The sequence below is a fragment of the Actinia tenebrosa genome, unplaced genomic scaffold (genome assembly GCF_029948245.1).
Source record: "Actinia tenebrosa isolate PJP-AT-01 unplaced genomic scaffold, QUT_ActTen_1.0 PGA_scaffold6__47_contigs__length_16458017, whole genome shotgun sequence".
Classification (NCBI taxonomy): domain Eukaryota; kingdom Metazoa; phylum Cnidaria; class Anthozoa; order Actiniaria; family Actiniidae; genus Actinia; species Actinia tenebrosa.
In genome coordinates this window covers 15,734,772-15,758,726 of record NW_028292583.1, presented here as the reverse complement: position 1 = coordinate 15,758,726, position 23,955 = coordinate 15,734,772, and the positions used below count along the sequence as shown (strand labels likewise).

At 37.2% G+C, this 23,955-nt stretch overlaps 5 protein-coding genes and 1 long non-coding RNA gene across 6 annotated transcripts; 4 read left to right on the top strand and 2 right to left on the bottom strand.

The window, feature by feature from the left end:
• Positions 1-1,920: 1,920 nt before the first annotated feature.
• LOC148906197 (uncharacterized) lies at positions 1,921-10,370 on the bottom strand. The gene is made up of 4 exons (XR_016121518.1): positions 10,295-10,370; positions 5,789-5,852; positions 2,993-4,472; positions 1,921-2,532 (listed from the first exon to the last, which is right to left on the bottom strand). It is a non-coding gene; the product is annotated as an uncharacterized LOC148906197 (long non-coding RNA).
• LOC148906200 (V(D)J recombination-activating protein 1-like) lies at positions 2,261-4,208 on the top strand. The gene is made up of 2 exons (XM_089038786.1): positions 2,261-2,395; positions 2,507-4,208. The coding sequence occupies exons 1-2, from the start codon at positions 2,374-2,376 to the stop codon at positions 3,460-3,462; spliced, it is 978 nt and encodes a 325-aa protein (XP_088894912.1). The 5' UTR covers positions 2,261-2,373; the 3' UTR covers positions 3,463-4,208.
• LOC148906196 (uncharacterized) lies at positions 4,339-11,410 on the top strand. Its single transcript, XM_089038788.1, has 6 exons — positions 4,339-4,499; positions 4,598-4,804; positions 4,972-5,217; positions 5,661-5,737; positions 5,925-6,004; positions 10,271-11,410. The coding sequence occupies exons 1-5, from the start codon at positions 4,339-4,341 to the stop codon at positions 5,999-6,001; spliced, it is 768 nt and encodes a 255-aa protein (XP_088894914.1). The 3' UTR covers positions 6,002-6,004; positions 10,271-11,410.
• LOC148906199 (uncharacterized) lies at positions 6,271-8,665 on the top strand. The gene is made up of 7 exons (XM_089038785.1): positions 6,271-6,745; positions 6,816-7,031; positions 7,170-7,353; positions 7,495-7,708; positions 7,844-8,130; positions 8,202-8,396; positions 8,467-8,665. Exons 1-7 carry the CDS (start codon positions 6,383-6,385, stop codon positions 8,592-8,594), a joined length of 1,587 nt encoding a protein of 528 aa, XP_088894911.1. The 5' UTR covers positions 6,271-6,382; the 3' UTR covers positions 8,595-8,665.
• On the bottom strand, positions 8,175-10,149 carry LOC148906198 (uncharacterized). The gene is made up of 3 exons (XM_089038787.1): positions 9,601-10,149; positions 9,147-9,407; positions 8,175-8,858 (listed from the first exon to the last, which is right to left on the bottom strand). Exons 1-3 carry the CDS (start codon positions 10,059-10,061, stop codon positions 8,684-8,686), a joined length of 897 nt encoding a protein of 298 aa, XP_088894913.1. The 5' UTR covers positions 10,062-10,149; the 3' UTR covers positions 8,175-8,683.
• A 1,566-nt stretch (positions 11,411-12,976) lies between the features above and the next one.
• Positions 12,977-21,021, top strand: LOC116293718 (uncharacterized). Its single transcript, XM_031701187.2, has 12 exons — positions 12,977-13,856; positions 15,667-15,720; positions 15,825-15,917; positions 16,110-16,208; positions 16,658-16,860; positions 17,184-17,314; positions 17,540-17,628; positions 17,875-17,961; positions 18,051-18,338; positions 18,761-18,942; positions 19,296-19,500; positions 19,947-21,021. Exons 1-12 carry the CDS (start codon positions 13,257-13,259, stop codon positions 20,103-20,105), a joined length of 2,190 nt encoding a protein of 729 aa, XP_031557047.2. The 5' UTR covers positions 12,977-13,256; the 3' UTR covers positions 20,106-21,021.
• The last annotated feature ends 2,934 nt before the right edge of the window (positions 21,022-23,955 follow it).

The window sequence follows — 23,955 nt, the reverse complement described above, 5'->3', positions numbered from 1 at the left end:
GGCACGCTGTATTTATTATCTCTTGGATAAAACGTGGCATCTCCCGGCAGCGCAATAACACCCATTTCATGCAGTATTCTTCTAACCGTGAAGTGAAAATGAAACATAAATATTGAATTCTTCATCAGGCTTGCGCTTACACCACAGCCGCTAGTGGCACACCAAACTGCAAAGTTTAGTTGCTGCGGCCAATAACGCATGTTAGGACCACTTAACCATTCATGAGATTCCTTAGCGGTGGTATGAATAATGGGTACGTCTTTGAAGATATCTCGCACCTTTAACAGAAAGGAATGATCGTTAGAGACCCGCATGTTCAACATTAGGTCCAAACTTGGGTGTTCATCAAATGACATCGCGGGTATTGGATAAGTACTGGTACCAAGCAATAATTCCTTTGACCAACTGGGTTCAACATGCGTTGGCGCTGGCGTTGGCTTATGCATTGGCGAATGCTTCAGTTGATCGTCTATTTGATTAACCAGCGTAGGCTTCAAATCCTCGTTGCTGTACATCCTAGAGCCGTTATAGTAAATACCATCGGGTCTTCTTTCGAACTTACTGGGGTCTGCATGTGGAAACATCTTCCTAAATGCTCTCCAATTCCAGTAATCCCGGTTGTCGTGATGTGGCTGCTCCTCAATATCATTCCCAAAAGCGTCGTACATTAGTATATATAATGGATGTTATACCATCAGCACCTCCACTTTATCCTGAACTTCCTAAGGAACCTAACGAATTAAACGCTGAAAACTTTAGGCTCAACAAAGCAAATTTAATCCTGGCTTACTTGGAAGGGCAGGCAAAACACTACGAAAAAGTTAGGAAGAAATACGTCAGAGCCCGTAGCACGCTACATAAGATTGCGATAACTTCAGGATCCATATCTGTTGTGTTAACGGGCTCCGGCGTTGCTACTTCGCTTACTGGACCGGGAATAATCGTTGGAGTTCCTTTGGCCGGCGTTGGGGCAGCCTGTGGTATTATCTCGGCTGTTGCTACGGGCATTATGAAACAGTTGTCAAGCAAAATATCAAAACACGATACAACAATAGCTCTGTCAAGGGCTAAAGTAAATACTATCACTGACCTTGTCTCAAAGGCTTTGCGTGACAGAAAGATAGACGACGTAGAATTCTCGCTTATCTTAGCTGAAGAGGAAAAGTACGAGAAATTAAAGACGGACATAAGGAATAAAAAAACAGTCGTAAGAGATCTTTCCGAGGAATCTCGCAAAAAGATCTATCAAGAAGCGAAAGAAGAGCTTCAAAGAAAGCTTGCTCAGTAAACATCTGCTTTGAAAAAAGCAAGACAGGATTCTATTTACATATTGAACGCCGGCTGTCTGGGTCATATACGTAATCAAATGTCTGAAGCTATCATTGACGTCGGCACATTCCTGAGCGCCTTAACAACCAGCGATTTTAAAAGTGAATATCGAGTCTACTTTCAAACTTGCTGGTTGTTAAGGCGAAGGGGCATGATCGGAATGTTGTCTATTGTTTTACACGTGAACAACTCATTGTTCTTCCTAGGCACGCCACTTCCGCCACGTGAAAGTAAAACCCCGCCTCGCAGCTGTCATATTATTACGTCAGTCGCCTTGGAATCCATCCTAACAGGGGGTGGTTGGGGTCTATCTTGTAAAATATTTCGTAAATTACGTCAGGGTAATAAGGAATATCCTTATCCAGCCGACAAAACATCCACTCGGCTTTTGTCATATCAGAAACCTCGGGAATAGACTTACCGGTAATTTCAGACAAAAGATAGGGAATAGCTTTGTAATATTTCCCTAGTTTTAATTTTTTCAATGTCTTCCGTAGACTTTGTGGGGTTGGCTCTTCTAAATGGTCTATGATTTTCTTCTTTACTTCGTTGTCTAAATATACCGGTCGATAACCTTGGATATGACTCATCCAGTCCCTAAAGTATTTTATTCTTTTGTATGGCGTCTTCTTACGACCTCCGTTGGAATAATATTGTTCCCTGGTAGCACAAGGCACGGCATTACGAATATTTTTACCGCACTCGTAACACTGTGCTGATGTGTCGTCTTCTATTTGCATTTTCTTACCACAACAAATATACTTATTTGGTTTAGTAGGTACAAACTTGGGTTTCAAGCACTTTACACAGAAATCATAAACAAACTCTTTACAATCTTCGCACTCCATATATAGACTAACATATTTGCGCTGTTGCCCCCAACCACACTTGGAGTGGGTTGTTTCCGTAGGTGGATTTTTGACACGGGTCTTGCCCGTGTTGAGATTGCGCTGGAACCCCCATTCCCTATACTACTAAGTACGATCGTAGTCGTCCTTTTAAAGACAATAAATTAAGTGATTTTTGAAGTCTAATGGGAGCTTAATGGAAGTTTTTACAGGACCAGGTAAGCAACAATTCTTACCTATACTTCTTTTACTTTGTGTTTCTTTTCAAATTATTTAATGTCCATTTTTTTCCATCTTATATTTGGTATCGTAAATATGTGGATTCACAGGTTCGCAGAAGTACCATCACGAAAACCTGCAGCGTTGTTGTCGTATTTGTGGGGAGTATAGCGGAAGCAAAGTAAAACAATATTTCAGAGAATGCCATAAGTTCGCAGAGAAAATTTTAGTTACGTTCGGTGTGGACGTCGAAAATGATATTTCAGACATTTATCCGACTAAAATGTGCAATAAATGTTACATTAAGTGTTTCAAACGGGAAGTACATCACAACTTGAAAGTCTCCAAAGATGTATTTATATTTAAGTGGTTTCCTCATCAAGATAACTCATGTGATATCTGCAAAGTATTTAAGACATTTCAGAATGGAGGAAGAAAAAGAAAAAATATGAAATCAAGGGGACGCCCGGCCAAGAAAAAACAAATTACTAAAACCTCTTTCGACTCTTTAGAAGAAATAACAAACGCTATACCGAAGGAAATAATTCCCGTTGCCACTACTAGTAAAATGCCAGCTCTTGAGCGATTTGTCTTACCACCAGAAGAACTTGTCTGTTCCGTCTGTAAAGAAGTTCTTGACAGGCCTTTAGAATGCCCTTGTGAACATCACTTCTGCTATGAATGTATAGCCGAATGGATATATAACACTGGAAACTCCTCAAGTTGCCCCCTTTGTAAAAACCCTGTCAGTGTTGAGACCCTTTCTAAAGTTCCCCGTTTAGTTTTAAACCTTTTGTGCTCCCTTCTGGTGTCTTGTTCTTCTTGTAAAACCCCTGTACGTCTTGACTGTCTTGAAAAACACGAGGAAAGCTGTACAAAGTACCTGGCTCAACCATGTAGTACCACGGTATCAGAAGTATTGAAAACCCCTTGTAGTGCTCCTCTATCATCTTCCGAGGAAATTCTGGCAACTCACTTGATGAAAAGAAAAATGAACAACTCTACTTCATCACAGATAATTTTAAAAACAGGGGGCACTGTAAGTACCTTAAACCTCCGGGGGTAATTACTCCCACATAACAAAGGGCTGAGAGGATTGAGATCATAAGTCATTCCCTATTTTAGGGCTCAAAAAGGAAAACCTGTGGGTTTTCTCATGATTTTTGTTGTATATGATTTATCTCCTGTTTCAAAGTGGTATTTTTAGGGCTAAAATTAAACCAGGACCACGCCCTAACTGTAAAGTATCTTTTAGGGTTTAAATTTATTTTTTTAATGATCATCCTGCCCTTTTTACATGGGAGTACCCCCAGCTTACATCTTCCTCATTTGGGCATAATGTTGTTCCCATTACAAAGTTCTTTGCTACTTATTTTATTAATAATGACTGAAAAAATATGGCATCAGAATATGATTTTAAAAATAATCGAGGCCAAATTAGAAAGCCCAGTTCAATAGAGGGCAGGTCATATATGCGTAAAAGAATAACTAGCTACGTAGTGCTTAAAAATATCAGTTATCTGCTACTTAATAACTAAGGATTCACTCATGCATGAACCAAAGAAAGGCACTTAAGAGGTATTTGCTTCAGTTCTCAATGTTCTACTCCAGTAATATCCACTAGCAATTAGACAATACGCCTTTGGTTTTGTTTCACTAATCTCACACCCTAGAAAAATAACTATCCTATTTACATGTTCAATATTGTGCAATGATGTCTAACTTGGATGACAAAATCCAAATTAATGCTCATATGAAAATATATCCACCATCAACATACCACAAATAATATATAACTCAATCCTGTTAACAGCCCCTTCAACTCTCAGTTGCCAAGCAAGCCCGTGTTGGCAGTTCTACTGCTAGCAAAAAAACTTTACAACGGAGAGCACTGGTGCTTTACAATGTTCGAAAAAACATCAGTGGTGGGTCTGACGAGGACATGAAGGCTCAACATATCCGTGATATTCAAATAATGAAAAGATCTCATAGAGAAGAGTTAATCAAGTTGTCTGGAGTGAAGCTGTCAGTGCCACCAGGACAGGGGTTGGCCATTAAAACTGAGCTTGGGATTCCCTGGAATAAAATGCGGCACATTAGAAGGTTTGAATATCCTACATGTATGAAACTAATTTTTCTTAGGTATAACATGTTGGCTAAAACTTTTCAATTAATCCTGACTATTCTTGAAACTCTTTTAGGTGGTTAGACAGCTGGGGTGTCCAAATGGCTAGTGAGAAGGAGCAAAGAGTGTTATCGAAAAAACAAAAAATTAAGGATGTTTACTGTGAGGGAATGCCATTTCTTTTTACCAAATCAGGTGGGGGGACGGAGATACGGATGACTGAGTGTGCTATGATTCAAAATTTACATGGCCTTGTTCTTGGTTATCTTGAAGAGCACAGCAAGTAAGTTGTTGTACTATAATATTATTGATAGGTAGTCAAAAGGAAAATAAACACATTGACTATGGCAACTAATTTTAACACCAAAAAGTCAATGTACTAGCCACAAGTTAAAACACATTTTGTAAATATAGTTAATGTACCTCTTCAAAACATTTTTTGCAACCTAGACACAACAGCCTGACCTGGCATGATGGGCTAGTGCCAAGTGATGAAATCCGGGTAAAAGTAGGAGGTGACAAAGGAGGAGGAAGTGTTAAGATGGGCTTTGAACTGGCTAATGTTGCTAGCCCAAATTCCATCAAAAATACAGTGGTTTTTTCAATGTTTGAAGCTCCAGACTCTATTCACAATCTTGAAATTGCTTTGAAACAGTACCAGGATGATGTGACCAGTTTACAGCAAGAGACATGGAGGTAAATAAGCCCTATGTATTTGCTATATGGGTATGGTAATTGAGCTTCTTGTCTTTGATACACATTTAACTTTATATATACATTTATATGTTTAATTTTAAATTGTCTTGAATAGGGACTATTGTCCTGGCAAGGATCATAATTTTTCACTTTAGTGTGTCTTAGATAGGGTAATAAATTTTGACCTAAAGGTATAGAATTTCTGCTTGAGTCTCAATCTGTCTTGAATAGGGCATGGAGTTCTAAGATATCACTGCGTCTTAGATAGGGTGAGGGTTATTGGGGCTCTGATCCCCTATCATGACCCAGTCCATGTACCAACCCCCCCCTCCTCCCCCGTTAATAAGTTCTCTTTTCTGCTAGTAAATAAATTAAGAAAATGTTGTGCGTATCTTTGACCAATTTATAATTTTACAATGAAAATCAATTTTTTGGCTTTACAGAGACTTGTCCTTTAAATTGTTTTTTTATGGAGATTACGCTTTCCTATGCACAGTCTTTGGAATATCTGGTGCCAGTGGTGAGTATAAAATTAGGGAAAATCAATTATTACCAGTTGTACATTACTTACCATAATGCAAGTGCCAAAAAAGGAAACCAATGAAGAATTTCCAGTAGTTACATGAATAGGCAATCTATATATAAAAGTATAAATTAGCATTTGATTATTGTTAACAATGTAAAACACATGCATTATAATATTGTAGGCAAATACTGTTGTTTGTGGTGTTTGATAACTCAAACTGAAATGCAAGAGTCACTTGATGAGAGAGGAAAGAATTAAAAGGTGATTCAGAATTGATCGTAAGCTAAATAAGTTCAGTTTCACTGACCATATTAAAATTAAGCTTAAAGTGCACCTACACCCTATTTTTTTCTGATCTGGAGTAAAACTTTAAGGCACAAAAAGCAGATTTGTGGAAAAATTTTTTAGATCCATCAAAACGGGAATTTTTGGTGCTCTGTCAAAGATTGAAAAATTGACCATTTTAGCCGAAGTAAGTGAACCATGGCCGTAATTACAGAGGAGATTGGGGCGAGCAGTGTGTGACGTCACCACAGGCCAACACAACCAAAGATTACCACAGATTCTATACAGATTTTTCTAGACTATTCGCTTGCTTTTATCAAATTTCTTAAATACGTTTTATTTCCAAACGCTAAAATGCCCAACAAATGTGTAGTTTGGGGATGTAGCAACGTTCCAAATATTCCTGAAGGGATTGCCCTTCATAGTATTCCGTATTTTAATGATGAAAGACCCGAGGCCAAGAAGCGAAGGACTAGATGGATAAAGTTTGTAAAGGTGAAGCGTGCAAAGTGGGAGCCTACAAGGAACTCGTGCATATGTTCTGTGCATTTTAGAGTAGAATCATTTGAGCGAAGATTTACAACTCTTGCTACCTTGGGAAAACCGGCCATCCCTCGACTGAAACGAGACAGTTTTGGAGTGAATGTTTACCCCACGCTACATGCTGGTCAACTAGACTCGCCAAAGAAACAGCAAACATATCGCAATCGAAGAAAGGTAAAAAACTCAGCTAAAACATTTACTGCAACCTTCTTATGAAACTAATAAAGTGTATTTTTCGTGATAGACTTTAAGAGAATCATTAAAAAATGCCACCGTGTCGACTGCTGCTTCTAAAAGCGTCCCCAGTAGTACTGCACATCAAGATCATCATGATGACGCCACTGTCGAAGACCCTGGTACAACTGAACCAGTCAGCGAGCCTGAGCCTATGCTCTTGCCTGTGGCACAAAGAGAAGAGGTTTTAGAAGTTGCTCCTGTCTCTAATACTGAAGATATTACGGTGATTATTATTACAACTTAGTCTTATGGGCTTTATTACTCATATGTTTTGAACACGAGTCATTGTTTATGGTAGAGTAAGGATGATTGTTTACATAATACAGTGTAGCTCAATCGACTATCGATTTTCTTTCACCAGAGTGCCGAGAACAGGGAGGACGAAAATGTCGATTTCATGGAAACGGAGGAGACATCGAGTACTAGAGACCCTACGACTGGTGAAGCCAAATGGCAAAAAGAAAGGAGACTGCTGAGAAACCAAGTAATATCCCTGAGATCACACCTGAGGAAAAGGAAGCTTGAATGCAGAAGGCTTACAAGACGTAAGTAATGTAGCTAGTCCTTATAAGTATGTGTGATTTTATAAGTGACAAACATTCTTAGGGTTCCTAGAAGGATATATTATACTAATATGTATTTGTGAACCTAATACTTGAAATCTTTATAAATATTATTATTATCAGGCCTTAAGAATAACAAAACGAAAAACAAGGCAACTCAGACAGTGGGTGACTCAGTTCCTCAAGAAGAAAGTGTAACTGATTCAGAGTGGGATTACGACAGTGATGACCAAAGCAAGGAGGAAGTAACAGAAGAAGAACCAGATGACAGCTATGAAACACAGTCAGAGGAGTCAGCAAATGAATCTGAGGATGATATAGAAAATTCAGCTCACAGGTGTGTTTTTCCCCTCTCTACTTTATAATGTTCATGTTTACTAATGCCATGTACAACATAATGTAGCTGCACTTCATGATACTGCTAATATACCCATTTAATATTTTTAACACATATCACATATACTTATTTCAGGGTTCAATTGAATGACACCAATCTGCGATCAGAGCCAAAGTTCATTGTTTTTCTGTCCCAGCTGTTATTGCTGTTCAAGTTTTGTCACTGTTGCAAAAGTGATAACCCCCTGGTAGAAGTGAGCCAAGTTGGGACAGAAGTTGTAATAAAAACTGCCTGCAGCAACCCAAAGTGTCTTCGGAGAGAGGTAGAAACAACGGGAGGCAACAACAGACAAAAGGTGGTTTATCCCAAGTTCAAAAATGGAGAAGCCACGATAAGGGATGTCAGAGTAAAACCAGACTATGGTAGGCTATGTGTTGTGCTTCAAGGGTTACATTTTTGTCACTCATAATTTTAAACTCAATTTTTATTATAGGTTACGTGGAAGAAATTTTCCAGACGTTCATGAATTCATCAAAAGAAGACTTGACTGCTGCACAAGATGAATTAAGACAGATGACCCCAGCACCAATGAATTCAATGCTGGAGAAGCAGCCAAGAGAGGAGGCTCTTCAAAAGCACTTGCACAGGAAAAGCATTGTGGTTGAGGATGTTCCTCCTACTTGTGCAGGTACTTTTTACATCTTAGCTAAATTTATAAATTTTATATTACTTATACATTTTTAATATTTTTTCTTTAGATGTCCCTGAACAAAACCAACTAACAAGTAGAGAACATGCCAAGAGAGCCCCACATTGCAGCCTATGCAAAAATCCTATGAAAGGACACAAGAATGTCATTGACTGTCCAAAAAACCAAAGAAATTAAAAAAAACATCGACTATTAAAACACTAAATTGTTTCATCTACAAAATTTGTATTAAATACTTTTTATTTTTATATCTTGTCATTGTGCAGTCAAACTAAAGGCTCAAGATCCATTTCAAACCCACTGTGTAGTTCATCTTCAGAAATTCTGAAACATTCTCTGATGCGTGTGTAAGCACAGGCTGGTAGTGGAATTCGTCTCTTGTATCCCAAATACCCATGCACTAGTCTTGTGAACTCCCTATATGCAATGCTACGAAGGAAGCTGGAATGTCAATAATGAATCAGTTTAGTGTGTGATTACAACAAAATTATGATCAATAACTAATGAATATAAAATAGTTTGATTTATTAAGGTAATTTCATGAGTTTGGGGGTTGGTTCACTGCAAAAATTATCATATCCCATGCAATCCTTGGAATTAATGTTGAGAAGGACAAACTGCTTTATAAAAATATTTTTGGCATATTTAACTTTTTATTGATAAGGTTTTTTCATAATTTCTTTGGTTAAAGTATAATGTGTACATAAAGAAGCCACAAATTCAGCTTACCTTTCCTCTGATCCTGATTGTTGATATCTTTTCCGATCTCTGGTTTTGTACTTATCAGCTGCTAGCTTAAGACTCCATTTTTGGAGACATACTGCTGAGAAGCCAGGATGTTCGGTTATGCAGTTCAGCTCGGCATTTTCATCAAGGTCTTGAAGGACTTCTTGAGAATGGAGAGCTTCGTCGCATCCGTCGAGTTCTTTGCAGCAATAGCATTCGCTTATATTTACTAGCATCTCAGTAGAGCAATTGCCACACTTGCACCTTCAAAACAAACAGTAAAAACACGAATGTTCAATGTACACGTAACAAGAAACTGTAAAGCTTACAAAAGTCGCAATCTTGGTTAGTGTCATCCTCGAGCTCATTCAAAAACATTGTTTACGGTTTGGCGAAACCGCTCTCGCATTATAAATTCACGGGGCGCTTTTATGTTTCAATAGCACAGAAAACTCACCATTCGCTTACTACGCTAACGGCAGTCAATCGTTTGTGAAGCATTTCCTCAATCTTGGCATTTTCTCGTTCAGTATTTTCATACTGTCTCGTCCATTCTTCGTCTGCCAGAGGTTCTCCTGAATGATGCCCTTCGTACCACTCAGAGGTATCATCATTTCCTTCGACTGACAAATATTCTCCTGAATCGGACTGCTCAGAACAGTCAAAACATTCGTCCTCAACATCGTATTCATCTTGTAAGTCAAAAGATGTCTCTAGATCAGAGTTATCAGAGTCCATCTTCACGAATTTGTCTTCAAAAATCTCTTGTGTTTCAAAAGTACTCGATCTGTTTACTAACTTTCGTGCACCAAGCAACAAGTCATGGCCTGGGGTGACGTCACACTCGGACCCAGACTCCCGCTTTGATTCTGCGGTAATGGACCACGCATTTCGTATTTTTAAAACAATTTTTCGCATTCAATTTTTTTTTCAAATGTGACCGAAATACCACAAAACATTTTAAAAAGTTCCGTACAAACAGTTAAGAATATTAAAAAAATAGGGTGTAGGTGCACTTTAAGCTTATTATTAGCTTCGAATTCAATACGCTTATTTAAAAAAATCGAAAATGTCTCGATAAAAAAATGGACATAAATAATATTTCTCATATTTAATTACATTGACAGCATATCTTTGCGTTTTGGACTTACCTGAGACTTGGAAAACTTCCATTCCTGAAGCAATTACGCTGAACATCTCAACCTTCTGAACCATGTGGACCATAACCGCCATTTTGCTCGTACGTTGTCCAGATTAAGAACTCAACGAAGTCAAGTTTTATTTAGGGAAAAATCTACTTCCAAACTTGGGAGCACTCAATTTTACAAGCATCCTACCAATCCTGCTAAATGACTTTGTTGTATTTAAAGATCTTGAGGGGAAAAATCATTTTTTTTAAGGATCTACGAACTTCCGACTCTCAAACCCTCGATGACAGAAACTACAGCCTCGATTCAAAACAGTTTGGCCGCGTTTTTCTGCACATTCCGAAGACTGAAACCCAATGTCCATTTTTTATTGAGTGGAAACAGCCGTGAGATTGGTTTGCTCATTACTCATTACTCAGTCTTGCAGAACGTCCTCTAAGTCTGGTAAGGCTTTCACTAGCTCAGAACGTAGCTCTGAAACGGTCTCTAACACTGGAAAATTGGGTAAACTTCTTACAACGTAGCTAGACTTCTTCTTGGAGTCCAAAACCCGAACTTCTAAAGTCGAAAGAACTTGTTTTGAATTACCCGCCGTCGACATTTTCTGCCACGCATGTGATGCAGCACGTTCAGATTCCTATTTCCACACGCGCGTAAAACTGAATATTTAATGAGACACGTGACATTTATTGTCCTATAAACCTCTTTTCACTTGGACAACGTTTTTGGGATCGACTGTATTAGCCTGCATGTTACATTTATTCGTACAGTTTGCCTTAAAACCCCAAAGGTTGCATCTTAGCATGGTTGGGGGTTCACGTTCCCCTTTTTTCCACACTGTGGTTTTTGGGGTTTTCGTGACCGGCTTTGATGCTTAAGTTTATTTTCTATACTATTAATTGTAATTATTTCTGCTGTTACCTTTAGTGCATTGTGGACTTGATTAATACATTCATACTTACTGTGCGGTTGCAATTTACCTTGCCACGATTATAGTGCATCGAGGGCCCGGATATGCACAATTTGTTTAGTTTAGTTTATACATTGTATACTGGTCTTATTGCAATAAAACTCTACCGGCGTGGGCCCAGCTGACCCACCTGCCCATGTATAACAAAAGTGTGTGTGTTGTATTTCTAGCGTAGTGGAGTCAAAATTGTCAGTTTTTGAAGGAAGTTTCACGATTGTTCAGATTGATTGCATGTCCGATCTATGAGTAGCTGGATATATCATGCACGCATGGCAGAATGCAAGATGTTTGTCACTAGTAGAACTTAGATGGCCAGAAAGTAGCTGCAGCTGCAAAACTGAAGATCCAGTAGCAAATGGTAAAAACGTGCACGGTTTCTACTGAAAGACAAACTGGCAGGTTCTTTTAAAACACTCTATTTCATCTAAATGAATACTACCACGCTATGTCTGTCTCATTGACCAGTATTCATCATAGTTTGCCCTGAGGTACTACCGACTAGACACTAGCGGGTAAAGTATTCATATTTGGACAAAGCGAAGCAAAGCAAAGGCTCTGAGCCTCAAATAGCTTGCATATGCGTTACTTGCTCGGCTCCGTCTTATAGCAAACTATTAAACGGCCGTTCAGTAAACCAGAATAAACACACGAGAAACGCGTGTAATCAAACAACCGGCCAAAGATTTGCTCATGTCGTTTTAACGTCAAACTTTGAAGATTAGACAATCCATTGAGTTTTAAGTGAAAAATCATCGCCAGATTAGCATATAGTCATTTTGAATTACAAGCTTTATTTAATGAATTTCGCTCTTTTTTGAAATTACAGACATATTCAGTAGTAAAAAAAACTCTCGAAAAAGGATTTAAGCTAATTTATGAGCAATTTCACGCTTCTACGAGTAAATCTTAACGATTCTAGTTAAAATATGAAGCACGGATGCTTCAAGAACAATCTATCTTATCATTTATGTGACTTCAATCCAAGCCTCCAAAAACCATGAATGAAAATAATTCAAATTATCCCACAATTTTCATGTTATTTTCAGGCCTTGGACCTGATCCATAATTCCTTAGTAACAAGAAAAGCAAAGACTAACCAAAACTGCCTAAAATGGAGTTGTTTTTAAATTTAAGCATACGCTTTGCAATTACAAGTAGCTTATTCAAAACCGTGTTCGTTTATTCTAGAATATGTTTCACAAATGAATGAGTCACGTTCATTGTTTGGTGTAACGTCATTCTGTCAAGATTTATTGACAGATTAAGTTAGGAAAAAATTGTAAACTCTGAACTATATAGTTGTTTTAAAGAGGAATGGCATTAGTTTTTCTTTTAAGCGTCTGGTCTTAGTCCTTGTTTTTTGGAAAAAAAGGTGCTTAAATCATATAAAAGACAGTTCCGTAAGTTTTTCTGGATCAGCATTACTAAAATTATATTTCCCAGCATCAATAATTCATGGCGGCTGGATAGCATCTTCAAGGACATCGAGAGATTTCAAAGAGATTGCATTTAAATGTCGTTACTTTAGAATTTCACTGATCCTTAGCTATTGGATTTGCATTTAGGGTTAGACAAGCAATCGTATTGAATTACTTTTTTGACCGAATTTATTGACTTTTCTCCCCGGGCGTCACGCATATGTTTTTTCTAGTACAAACTGCTCTCCCTTCGCTTTGTTATTTGTAGGATTACTAGAAAGTGGCTCAAGCGTGGGAAGAGAAAAATAAGTGTGAGAAAATAACTCCAGTGAGCTTGGTCTGGAAGCACCGCGGACCCCTCTCGCGTCTCTTGTTCCAGACCTTTCTATTTGCTAACAACAATACGTTATGCAAATTGACCTTTAGATGGGAGTATAAAGACTCAGAGACCTGGAACACCCTTTATTCGCGAACCCTTCCAAGTGCACGCTGTTTTTGTCTTTTGGTCCGTGAACTATATTCTGCGCTTCGATTTTTTGAGAGTGTTTGCTCGATTCACTCACTCTAGTAGTAGGCCATGTCGGGGAATTCGACTACAGCAGCACCGACAACAGCCACTCCGAAGAACGACAGCACTAGCACGTTCGTCGTTGCTTTGGTAATCAACGGTATCATTGCTCTAGTAGTGCTGTTGATATACTCGCTGTTAAGGCCCAAGCTAAAGCACATCTACGCTCCGCGATTGCTTTTGGTCGACAAGAAGTACCCACTTGGAACCCTGTCGGAGAAATGCTTCGGTTGGATTTTACCAGCGTTCAAGGCAAGCAACGATGATATTTTCAACTACTGTGGGATGGATGCGCTCGTTCTGATTCGCTTCCTGAAGTTCTGCTTAGTTGTTTCCCTCATCATCCTCCCCTATGGGATCATCGTTCTCTTACCCATTCATGTGCATGGAGGATTGGATCTGGGGGAACTGGACCAGCTCACCCTTTCCAACGTGAAAGCCGAGTCGCATATGATCTGGGCGCACTTGATTGCGGTCTGGGCATACACGATAGTCATCTGTTACTTGCTCCACAGAGAATGGAAAATCTTTATTGTCTACAGGCAGAAATACTTAGCCAAGGGGTTAAGACACCACTATGCCGTGCTTATTCGAGATCTTCCTACTAAGGTAACGTAAATAAACCGTGTCATGTGTACCTTCTACGCAGTGTTTATCTTTTGAAGCCGAAGGAAAGGTGTGGTACGAGGGTGTGACCACATGTCTACTATACGTACCTGTTTTTATATTGTATTTACACGTGTTATTTGAATCCTTTTATATCGTTGGGCATGCAAAACCTGTGGGTTGGTTCAAGCGAAATCTCCCTCGTGAAATTCTGAATCAGAGCCAACAACTTTGGAATATTTTTTGTTGTTGATATATATTTGTGTTGAGAATCGTAGCATTGATGTTTTAATTTGTATTCAAAAATCCATTCGTAACTCCTTCTCACAAAATACTACAAAGACTTGTACCGAAACAAAACTTTAAATTCAGAAAGGCCATAGAATTTCAACCATTGATTTGGAAAATATGAATTCATGACTATAAAGGTTTTCTAAGTGTTCATTGAAAAACATCAATCAATATTGAACCCAGAAGCACCTAGACGTGACGGCAGTTAGGGATTTCAAGCAGTCTAGCGTAATTAACAGACTTGAAAAATAAAATAATTGATAAATAAATACTGGTTGATAATGATATGCATGATAATAAAAAAAACACTTAATAGGCTGGAAAAACTAAGGTTATAAACTAGTTACTCGTGGCCTGAAAGAATGAAAATCGGATTAAATTGGACTCAAACGTTCATAAGTTTTAATAGCGAGTTTCAAACCCGTTTTTGTTTTGTTTTTTTTTTTCCTGTGCATTGTCTTGTGAATACCTGTGGAATATAATTAATATAAATTATTATTTTATTGTTTTATGAAAAAAACTCGAAAGTTCCAGAAAATAGCAACGAATCATAAAACTTAAACAATATTTTGATTGTCTGATTATGAACATTGAATGATAAAAAAAAATTAATTACCTTTAGACGACTAATTGAATTCTAAGACTGTCGCTTTTCCATTGGTGGGAATTTCAATAACACAGGAGGCCCAATGTTATAAACACTCGTTCCCATTCTCCGACTTGTTTACTCGGACACAAAAACAAAATGGCGGACGCGAAGGAAGGGAATAATCTTTCCACTCGTTTGTATTTTCCCCCTGTTTTGCAGTTGTTTGTTCAAAGTTTATTGAGATATCCCTGGTTCCATGAAAGGTGTGGAAATATGTAAGCATTTCTAGTTTTCAACTCTGGATCATTTAGAAATATTTTCTAAATTTTGTACTATTTTTGTAGCATGCTTCCTTGGTGTTTGTTTAATAGCGTCTTTTGTACTAAGATATTTAAGAAACGTAGGATATTTCTTGGTCTTTCAGGCCTTACATTCATTGGGAACAACGCGAGGAGAAAATATTGAGCTTGAAGCAAAACAAAACCCATGTTTACAAAGAAATCTAAACTGCAAGAATACAATACATCCTCTAACACAATACTTAAACGTGTGTATTTATAAAAATAATAATCATTAATGCAATCTGTTAATAATCATTTGACATTATCATAATTTTGAAAAAGCCTAATATCTCATTAGAATATCTTGATCACAACTTAATTTGGGAGATTTGAAAATAGAAATAAAAGCTTGGTTAAATAATGTTTAATATAAATTGATTTCAGATTTTTGTTGTTGTTGCAAAGCATTTTGTTGTGGATAAAATATCCTTTGTAGCTTAACATTCAAATTCTGGGGATGAGAAATATAGGAATCTCACCTTTTTGTGAATATTATTATTATTAATATTATTATTATTACTATCATTATTAGTTTTTACCATATTGTTTGATCTCGAATTTGCATCTTATAAGCCTTATAATTTTATTTTAGCTCCAAAACAATGAGAGCTTGAAAGCCTATGTCGATCAGCTGTTCCCAGGACAGGTAAACTTTTTCATAATTTCACTAAGAATTTTACGTGCTTTTTATTGATCATTTTTGGGCAAAAAATGATATCAATAATAAATATCATGATTTGCATATGGTAGGTTATTGATGTTACTGTTGTTGAAGATCTTGACAAATGGCAGGAATTGGTTAACCAACATGACCAGTTCATATGGAAATTGGAGAAAGCAAAGGTAACTAGAGAATATTATATTAATATTTAGTTGGCTATCGCCAGGAGCTAGTTGGCTGGGATGCAAACTATTCACTTTTAATAGCTCATACCTCAGGTTATATTTTTGGATCGAAGTAGAGGATGATCTAAAGAGTGGTTTAGAATACAGAATTCTGGTTATGATTCATTTGTTGAATTTTTTGTTTCATAGTTTCTGCTGGAAAAGAAAGGTGAACGACCTCAGCACAAGACTAAACTGTGTGGTAAAGAAAAAGTGGACTCTATTTCCTGTTATGAGGAGGAGTTGAAGGTAAAATACTTGAAGTTTGACTTCAATACCTGTAACATCAATCTTTCTATCCATTCCATCTCATTAATCATTCCGTCCACATATATCCCATCCATTTTATTCCCATGCATCAATGGATGCATTAATCCATTCATGTCTATCCATTCATCTTTGTAGCCTTCTTTTCATCTAATCAATCAACCATCCAACCATCCAACCCTTTGATCAATCCATTTCTTCAACTATCCATTTATCAGGCAACTCACTTCACTCATATCCTTCAATCGAGCTCATCAATCTTTTTATCCATCTAACAATCCTATCCATCCATCTATCCATCTATTCCCTTCTATTCATTCATTTTTCAATTATTCATATATCTGTCCATTCCTCCATCCATCTTCTTATTTCAATTCTTATAAGAAGGCCTCAAATTCATAACAAAATATTCTTATTACCTCACAAAACAGAGAGTCCGTGATGAGCTCACTGAAGAAAAAGACAAAGAACATAAAGCAACATGTTCTGCATTTGTGATCTTCAATTCCCTAAAAGCTGCAAGCTTGGCAGTGCAGTGCCGTTGGGACAGCGCACCAATTGCTAACATCATTCGCCCAGCCCCTGAACTCAACAATGTCATTTGGGGCAACCTCTCTATTTCCTTTTTGAGCAGGTATGACCGTTTTAGATACAAGACATGGCATTAGGATTTTCCTTCAGAGTCATGACGATGGATTTGGGGTCAGGGATCATATTATACTTGGAATCAGGGATCACATACTGGGAATAAGAGAACACAAAAGAGGGATTGGGAGGGTATGATTGAATTCAGGGATCAATTAAGGGATTATTTCTGTGATCAAAAGGTCTGACATTATTACATTTCAGGATTTGTGTTGCCAGAATTTTATGTACAAGTTTAGAATCAATTGTAAAAAAAAATCCCTCTATATCAAGACTCTGTTTTCTTGGTTCTTATTGAAATTTTTTCTTCAGAAAAATCCGGTCAATCATTGTGGTAGTGTTCACATTCTTTCTTGTTGTGTTCTGGATGGTGCCTGTTGCCTTTGTGTCGTCACTTATCCAACTTGAAAACTTGACCGAGAAACTTCCTTTCCTCAAAGCAGGTAATTAATTCATGTACATTACAGTTATTAGCCATTCCGATGCTGAGAATGAAACTGAGTTAATTTGGCATTGCATTCACTCAAAGTATGCTACTCAAATTGGCAAATATTTTAACCACATGATACACTCTCTTGATAATTTACCTTTTCATTATTACTGTCTCTTGATAAGAAATTAGAAGTAGGATGATTATTGCATTTATATTGTTTTTTTCTTTGTTTCAGTGAACGACATGCCTGTATTTGTAACTGGTTTTCTGGGTGGTTTCCTCGGTGGTTTGGCCCTGCTGATTTTCTTCATTATCCTACCTCTGGTAAAAACTATGTTTCATTCTATATTATTTAAATCCCATCCATCTTTTCTATCCTATCTAAACATCCCATTAATATTCACTTATCCTTCCCATCATATCTGTAAATTAATTGTGTCTCATCCATCCATCCATACTAACTGTCAATCCTTCCTATCCCATCCATTTTGTTTCACATTTCTGGACACTTTCCCATTCCTTTAGACAGCAACTCTGTCAATATAAATCTCCTTTCTGATTCTCTTTTAGATCTTGCGTTTGGTGTCAAGGCTTCAAGGTCTCTCTTCCTGGAGTGAGGTCCAAAGGTCAGCACTTGGAAAACTCTTCATATTCAAGGTAATAGGATTTTTAAAATGCCCAAAAATGATCCCTCCTATTTGCTCTTTTTTCTTTGGCTAATTTCCCATTTTGATTTCATTTATTAGATCCTCAACATGTTCTTGTTACTCGCCATTGCTGGCTCAGTTCTTAACAAACTTACCAACATCATGGAGGAGCCTACTAGCATTGTCAGCTTTCTTGCCAAAACCCTTCCTGGCCAGTCAACCTTCTTCATCACACTTATCTTGTTGATGGGTTTAGGTGGATTTCCCTTAGAGCTGTTGAGAATTGGCCCACTGATTGTCGTCGCACTGAAAAGAAAGTTCCTTAATCTGACTCCCAGAGAAGACAAGGCTGCCTGGAGACCACCTCCTATTGCTTACGATGTGCAGGTAGAATATGTTATCTCCCTGTTCTCTTCCTTAACTAATTAATCGTTGGTAGGCTTTAGAGAAAAGAAAGGGTTTCAAGAAACTTGGAGAAAAACACTCATTACAACATCACAACAGATAGAATAACACCTTTTTAGCTACTTTATAATGGGTAGGCCAGAGAGAAAATAAATGTTCTCAAACTCAGGAAAAAAACCCTTATGGCAAGGAATAAAACAACACCTTCCATAACTACTTTATTGTGGGTAAGCCAAAGGGAAAAAATTTTCTCGAGAAACTCAGAGAAAACCCCTCGTGACAAGGGATAGAACAAACGTTAAAAAATCTTGATTCACATGTGGTGTCAGGTAGACTCTAGCCTCCATAGGGCGCACATTATACCACTACCCCACCCTGATGTGTTTTGTATCTGTTTGTTGCAGTATGCTAATCATCTGTACGTACTGATTGTTGGATTGTGCTATTCCATCATGGCTCCTCTCATGACTCCATTTGTCTTCCTCTACTTCATCCTTGCTTTTATTGCCTGGTCTAACCAAGTCATGTGTGTCTACATTCCAACCTTTGATTCTGGTGGACTACTGTGGCCTAAGGTTTTCAACAGGTAGATAAAGTGCTTGCCATCGCAATATAATAATGTTAAGTTTCAGAAAATATCCATACCCCACCCACAGAGGAATTTGGAAATTCTGTTGGGGAGAGGGGTCAGAAAAAGAACCAAATTACAGAGTTTGTATGGAAGAAAATTGGAAGTTCCTGGGGGTAAGGGGGGTCTATTTTACAAATTACCTCTGTTGTGGGGGTATGGATATTTTTTGGAACTACACCATACCTCTTCTAGTCTTCCAAACTGTAACTATTTTCATTGCTTGGAAATGCATTTCGTTCTCTTTATCTTTCATCCATTTTTCATATTTTTTATTATATTGTAATACAAAAATTAATATTTTTTTCCAGAATGATTGCTGGTCTCCTAGTTTTCCAGTTGCTCATGATCGGCATCTTTGGTCTCAAAATGAATGCTGCTGTTTCTGTACTGGTTCTCCCACTGCCTGCCGTCTCCCTTTTGTTCTTCACCTTCGTGCAGTTTTATCTTCTCCCTGCCTCTGCCAACCTGACACAGGAGAAGGTCACTTCTGAAGAGGAGCCGCAGGTCCCAGCGGTAAGGCTTGTGTAAACCATCATACCAACCCACCAACCATCATACCAACCCACCAACCATCATACCAACCCACAAACTATCATACCAACCCACCAACCATCATACCAACCCACCAACCATCATACCAACCCACCAACCATCATACCAACCCACCAACCATCATACCAACCCACCAACCATCATACCAACTCACCAACCATCATACCAACTCACCAACCATCATACCAACCCACCAACCATCATACCAACCCACCAACCATCATACCAACCCCCCAACCATCATACCAACCCACCAACCATCATACCAACCCACCAACCAACATACCAACACACCTTAGCCAACTAAACAAAAAAATCACTAATTTTAATCAGCTAATCAAGCAATTAACATGTACCAACCATTGTACACTGGATTTTAAAGAGGCTGTTTTTCTCTTCCTAAACAGGAGATTGCCCAAAGCTACATTCGAAACTACGAGATGCCTCCAGAGCAGGCACCAACCAACGAGGCATTGGAGTCAGAAGACCATGGAAACGAAGGCACCAAGTTGATCTCCAAGCCATCACACTCCTCAAAGGAAGAAAAACTGGATACTCACGTCTAAGATAGATATCAACTATGACTTGTAAGTTAAAGTTTGGAAAAGAGTCATCTAGAACTGTAAAGATTGGTTTTTAGATCTTACTTTAAAAAAATTCATATAAGAGAGAAGCGTGAGTTGATTTTTCTGATGATAATTTTTATCAAAAAGGTCGAAGAACAGTATACTTTTTAATAAAAATGATTATCAAAAACTTTGGAGTTTAAAAAAAAGTAACCAAGAAATAGATTGTACTGTGTGAAGTGTATTCTTTGAATGAGAATGTCATAGATTCATCATTCATTAATATCTAGAGAGAGGTGGCTACTCTGAACAGGAAAATATCACAACTAAGAAGTCCTGCGTACTAAAAACCTTTGTGACATTTCAGCTTGTAAGGATTTTAATAAATTTACAGGTGATAGGACTGTCGATTAGTGCCGTAGTGTTCTGTATAAAGAACATATTTAACCCAGAAACTAAACATGATAGACCACAAAAAAATAACCTGTTTATGTTGATAAATTAAGTAAAAAGTACACCATGCATATCTATCATAGAGTAGATAATCTAGTAGAGTATGCTCGAGATGTTCAAATAGTGCAACTAGTGAAAAAGTAGTAACTAGTACAAAATTAAACAAAAGAAAACAAGGTATCTTGTTTTGTTTGATACTTTTTCATGGGTTCAATGCACTTTAAAATTAATTTTAAACTAGAAATAAGCTGTGTGTTTATGCTAAGATAGCAATAGAGATAATATAGCTATAAAAGAAAAAGTATTCAAGGCTTAAATTTTTAAGACTAAGTATTATAACAACACATGTTCCATAGATGTTCCATAGGTCTATATTTTGAAATTTAGTTTTAAGTCTAGAGTTGTATCACAATAATAATGTACCCTAAGATCACTGATAAAATAAAGTTACTCACGATCTTTATTTTCTCATGTTTTCCTTTTTACTAATCCCTTCTCATTTTCATCCCAAATGTTAGGACTATAACCCATGCTTTTAACCAATTTTGGTCCATTTTCATACCATTTGAAAAGTTATGCATTATTTATGAAGGATGCAAAATAGGTCATTTTGAGCCATTATTGGCCAAAAAGCATGGACTATAGCCCATGGTTTTGACCAATTTTGGTCCATTTTCACACCTTTTGAAAAAATATGCATTATTTATGAACGATGCCAAATAGGTCATTTTGAGCCATATTTGGCCAAAAAGCATGGACTCTATAGCCCATGGTTTTGACCAATATTGGTCCATTTTCACACCTTTTGAAAAATTATGCATTATTTATGAACGATGCCAAATAGGTCATTTTGAGCCATATTTGGCCAAAAAGCATGGACTATAGCCCATGGTTTTGACCAATTTTGGTCCATTTTCACACCTTTTGAAAAAATATGCATTATTTATGAAGGATGCAAAATAGGTCATTTTGAGCCATATTTGGCCAAAAAGCATGGACTATAGCCCATGGTTTTGACCAATTTTGGACTATTTTCACACCTTTTGAAAAATTATGCATTATTTATGAACGATGCCAAATAGGTCATTTTGAGCCATATTTGGCCAAAAAGCATGGACTATAGCCCATGGTTTTAATGAATTTTGGACCATTTTTACACCTTTTGAAAAATTATGTATTATTTATGAACGATGCCAATTAGGTCATTTTGAGCCATATTTGGCCGAAAAGCATGGACTATAGCCCATGGTTTTAATGAATTTTGGACTATTTTCACACCTTTTGAAAAATTATGCATTATTTATGAACAATGCCAAATAGGTCATTTTGAGCCATATTTGGCCAAAAAGCATGGACTATAGCCCATGGTTTTGACCAATTTTGGTCCATTTTCACACCTTTTGAAAAATTATGCATTATTTATGAACGATTCAAAATAGGTCATTTTGAGCCATTTTTGGCCAAAATGCATGGACTATAGCCCATGGTTTTGACCAATCTTGGTCCATTTTCACACCTTTTGAAAAATTATGCATTATTTATGAACGATGCCAAATAGGTCATTTTGAGCCATTTTTGGCCAAAAAGCATGGACTATAGCCCATGGTTTTGACCAATTTTGGTCCATTTTCACACCTTTTGAAAAATTATGCATTATTTATGAAGGATGCCAAATAGGTCATTTTGAGCCATATTTGGCCAAAAAGCATGGACTATAGCCCATGGTTTTGACCAATTTTGGTCCATTTTCACACCTTTTGAAAAATTATGCATTATTTATGAACGATGCAAAATAGGTCATTTTGAGCCATATTTGGCCAAAAAGCATGGACTATAGCCCATGGTTTTGACCAATTTTGGTCCATTTTCACACCTTTTGAAAAATTATTCATCATTTATGAACGATGCCAAATAGGTCATTTTGAGCCATATTTGGCCAAAAAGCATGGACTATAGCCCATGGTTTTGACCAATTTTGGACCATTTTCACACCTTTTGAAAAAATATGCATCATTTATGAAGGATGCCAAATAGGTCATTTTGAGCCATATTTGGCCAAAAAGCATGGACTATAGCCCATGGTTTTAATGAATTTTGGACCATTTTTACACCTTTTAAAAAATTATGTATTATTTATGAACGATGCCAAATAGGTCATTTTGAGCCATATTTGGCTGAAAAGCATGGACTATAGCCCATGGTTTTGACTAATTTTGGACTATTTTCACACCTTTTGAAAAATTATGCATTATTTATGAATAATGCCAAATAGGTCATTTTGAGCCATATTTGGCCAAAAAGCATGGACTATAGCCCATGGTTTTGACCAATTTTGGTCCATTTTCACACCTTTTGAAAAATTATGCATTATTTATGAACGATGCCAAATAGGTCATTTTGAGCCATTTTTGAGCAAAAAGCATGGACTATAGCCCATGGTTTTGACCAATTTTGGTCCATTTTCACACCTTTTGAAAAAATATGCATTATTTATGAAGGATGCCAAGTAGGTCATTTTGAGCCATATTTGGCCAAAAAGCATGGACTATAGCCCATGGTTTTAATGAATTTTGGACCATTTTTACACCTTTTGAAAAATTATGTATTATTTATGAACGATGCCAAATAGGTCATTTTGAGCCATATTTGGCCGAAAAGCATGGACTATAGCCCATGGTTTTGACCAATTTTGGTCCATTTTCACACCTTTTGAAAAATTATGCATTATTTATGAACGATGCAAAATAGGTCATTTTGAGCCATATTTGGCCAAAAAGCATGGACTATAGCCCATGGTTTTGACCAATTTTGGTCCATTTTCACACCTTTTGAAAAAATATGCATTATTTATGAACGATGCCAAATAGGTCATTTTGAGCCATTTTTGGCCAAAAAGCATGGACTATAGCCCATGGTTTTGACTAATTTTGGACTATTTTCACACCTTTTGAAAAAATATGCATTATTTATGAAAGATGCAAAATAAGTCACCAATCTCATAAAGAAATAGAAAACGCACGCACGTGCTGTCATAAAGCACGTGAGGGTTGGCAGAACATGAGAGAAGTGTTAGGAGAAGCACAACGCATAGCCGACACTACTCGAGTGTTCTGCCAATCCCCAAGTGCTTTATGACTGGACACAGCACAGCAAGCAAGTTTTTTATTTCTTTTATAAAATACAAATTACAATAATAGATAGGAATGATGCAACAGAAAGTGCACGCTCGTGCAATCAGAACGCGACATTCATAACAGTTATTTTATAATTGCCCAGAGAATGTTAAATAATTGCAGGAGATTTGCTTCAAGCATTGTACTTGATTCAACAGTGTTGGATAATATAAATAATCAATTTTTAGATAGTGAATTAAAAGCTAATTTTTCTTTTTAAAATT

Bases quoted from the DNA above. Each gene is read 5' to 3' on its own strand.
- LOC148906198 (XM_089038787.1), bottom strand. From the start codon at position 10,061: ATGCGAAAAATTGTTTTAAAAATACGAAATGCGTGGTCCATTACCGCA. The intron at 9,408-9,600 runs GTGAGTTTTCTG...TTTGTTTTGAAG, and splicing joins GTTAGCGTAGTAAGCGAATG to GTGCAAGTGTGGCAATTGCT. The intron at 8,859-9,146 runs GTAAGCTGAATT...TTGACATTCCAG, and splicing joins CAATCAGGATCAGAGGAAAG to CTTCCTTCGTAGCATTGCAT.
- LOC148906199 (XM_089038785.1), top strand. From the start codon at position 6,383: ATGCCCAACAAATGTGTAGTTTGGGGATGTAGCAACGTTCCAAATATT. The intron at 6,746-6,815 runs GTAAAAAACTCA...TTTTCGTGATAG, and splicing joins CATATCGCAATCGAAGAAAG to ACTTTAAGAGAATCATTAAA. The intron at 7,354-7,494 runs GTAAGTAATGTA...TATTATTATCAG, and splicing joins ATGCAGAAGGCTTACAAGAC to GCCTTAAGAATAACAAAACG.
- LOC148906200 (XM_089038786.1), top strand. From the start codon at position 2,374: ATGGAAGTTTTTACAGGACCAG. The intron at 2,396-2,506 runs GTAAGCAACAAT...GTGGATTCACAG, and splicing joins GGAAGTTTTTACAGGACCAG to GTTCGCAGAAGTACCATCAC.
- LOC116293718 (XM_031701187.2), top strand. From the start codon at position 13,257: ATGTCGGGGAATTCGACTACAGCAGCACCGACAACAGCCACTCCGAAG. The intron at 13,857-15,666 runs GTAACGTAAATA...ATTTTATTTTAG, and splicing joins TTCGAGATCTTCCTACTAAG to CTCCAAAACAATGAGAGCTT. The intron at 18,943-19,295 runs GTAGATAAAGTG...ATTTTTTTCCAG, and splicing joins TGGCCTAAGGTTTTCAACAG to AATGATTGCTGGTCTCCTAG.
- LOC148906196 (XM_089038788.1), top strand. From the start codon at position 4,339: ATGAAGGCTCAACATATCCGTGATATTCAAATAATGAAAAGATCTCAT. The intron at 4,500-4,597 runs GTTTGAATATCC...AAACTCTTTTAG, and splicing joins AAAATGCGGCACATTAGAAG to GTGGTTAGACAGCTGGGGTG. The intron at 4,805-4,971 runs GTAAGTTGTTGT...TTTGCAACCTAG, and splicing joins TATCTTGAAGAGCACAGCAA to ACACAACAGCCTGACCTGGC.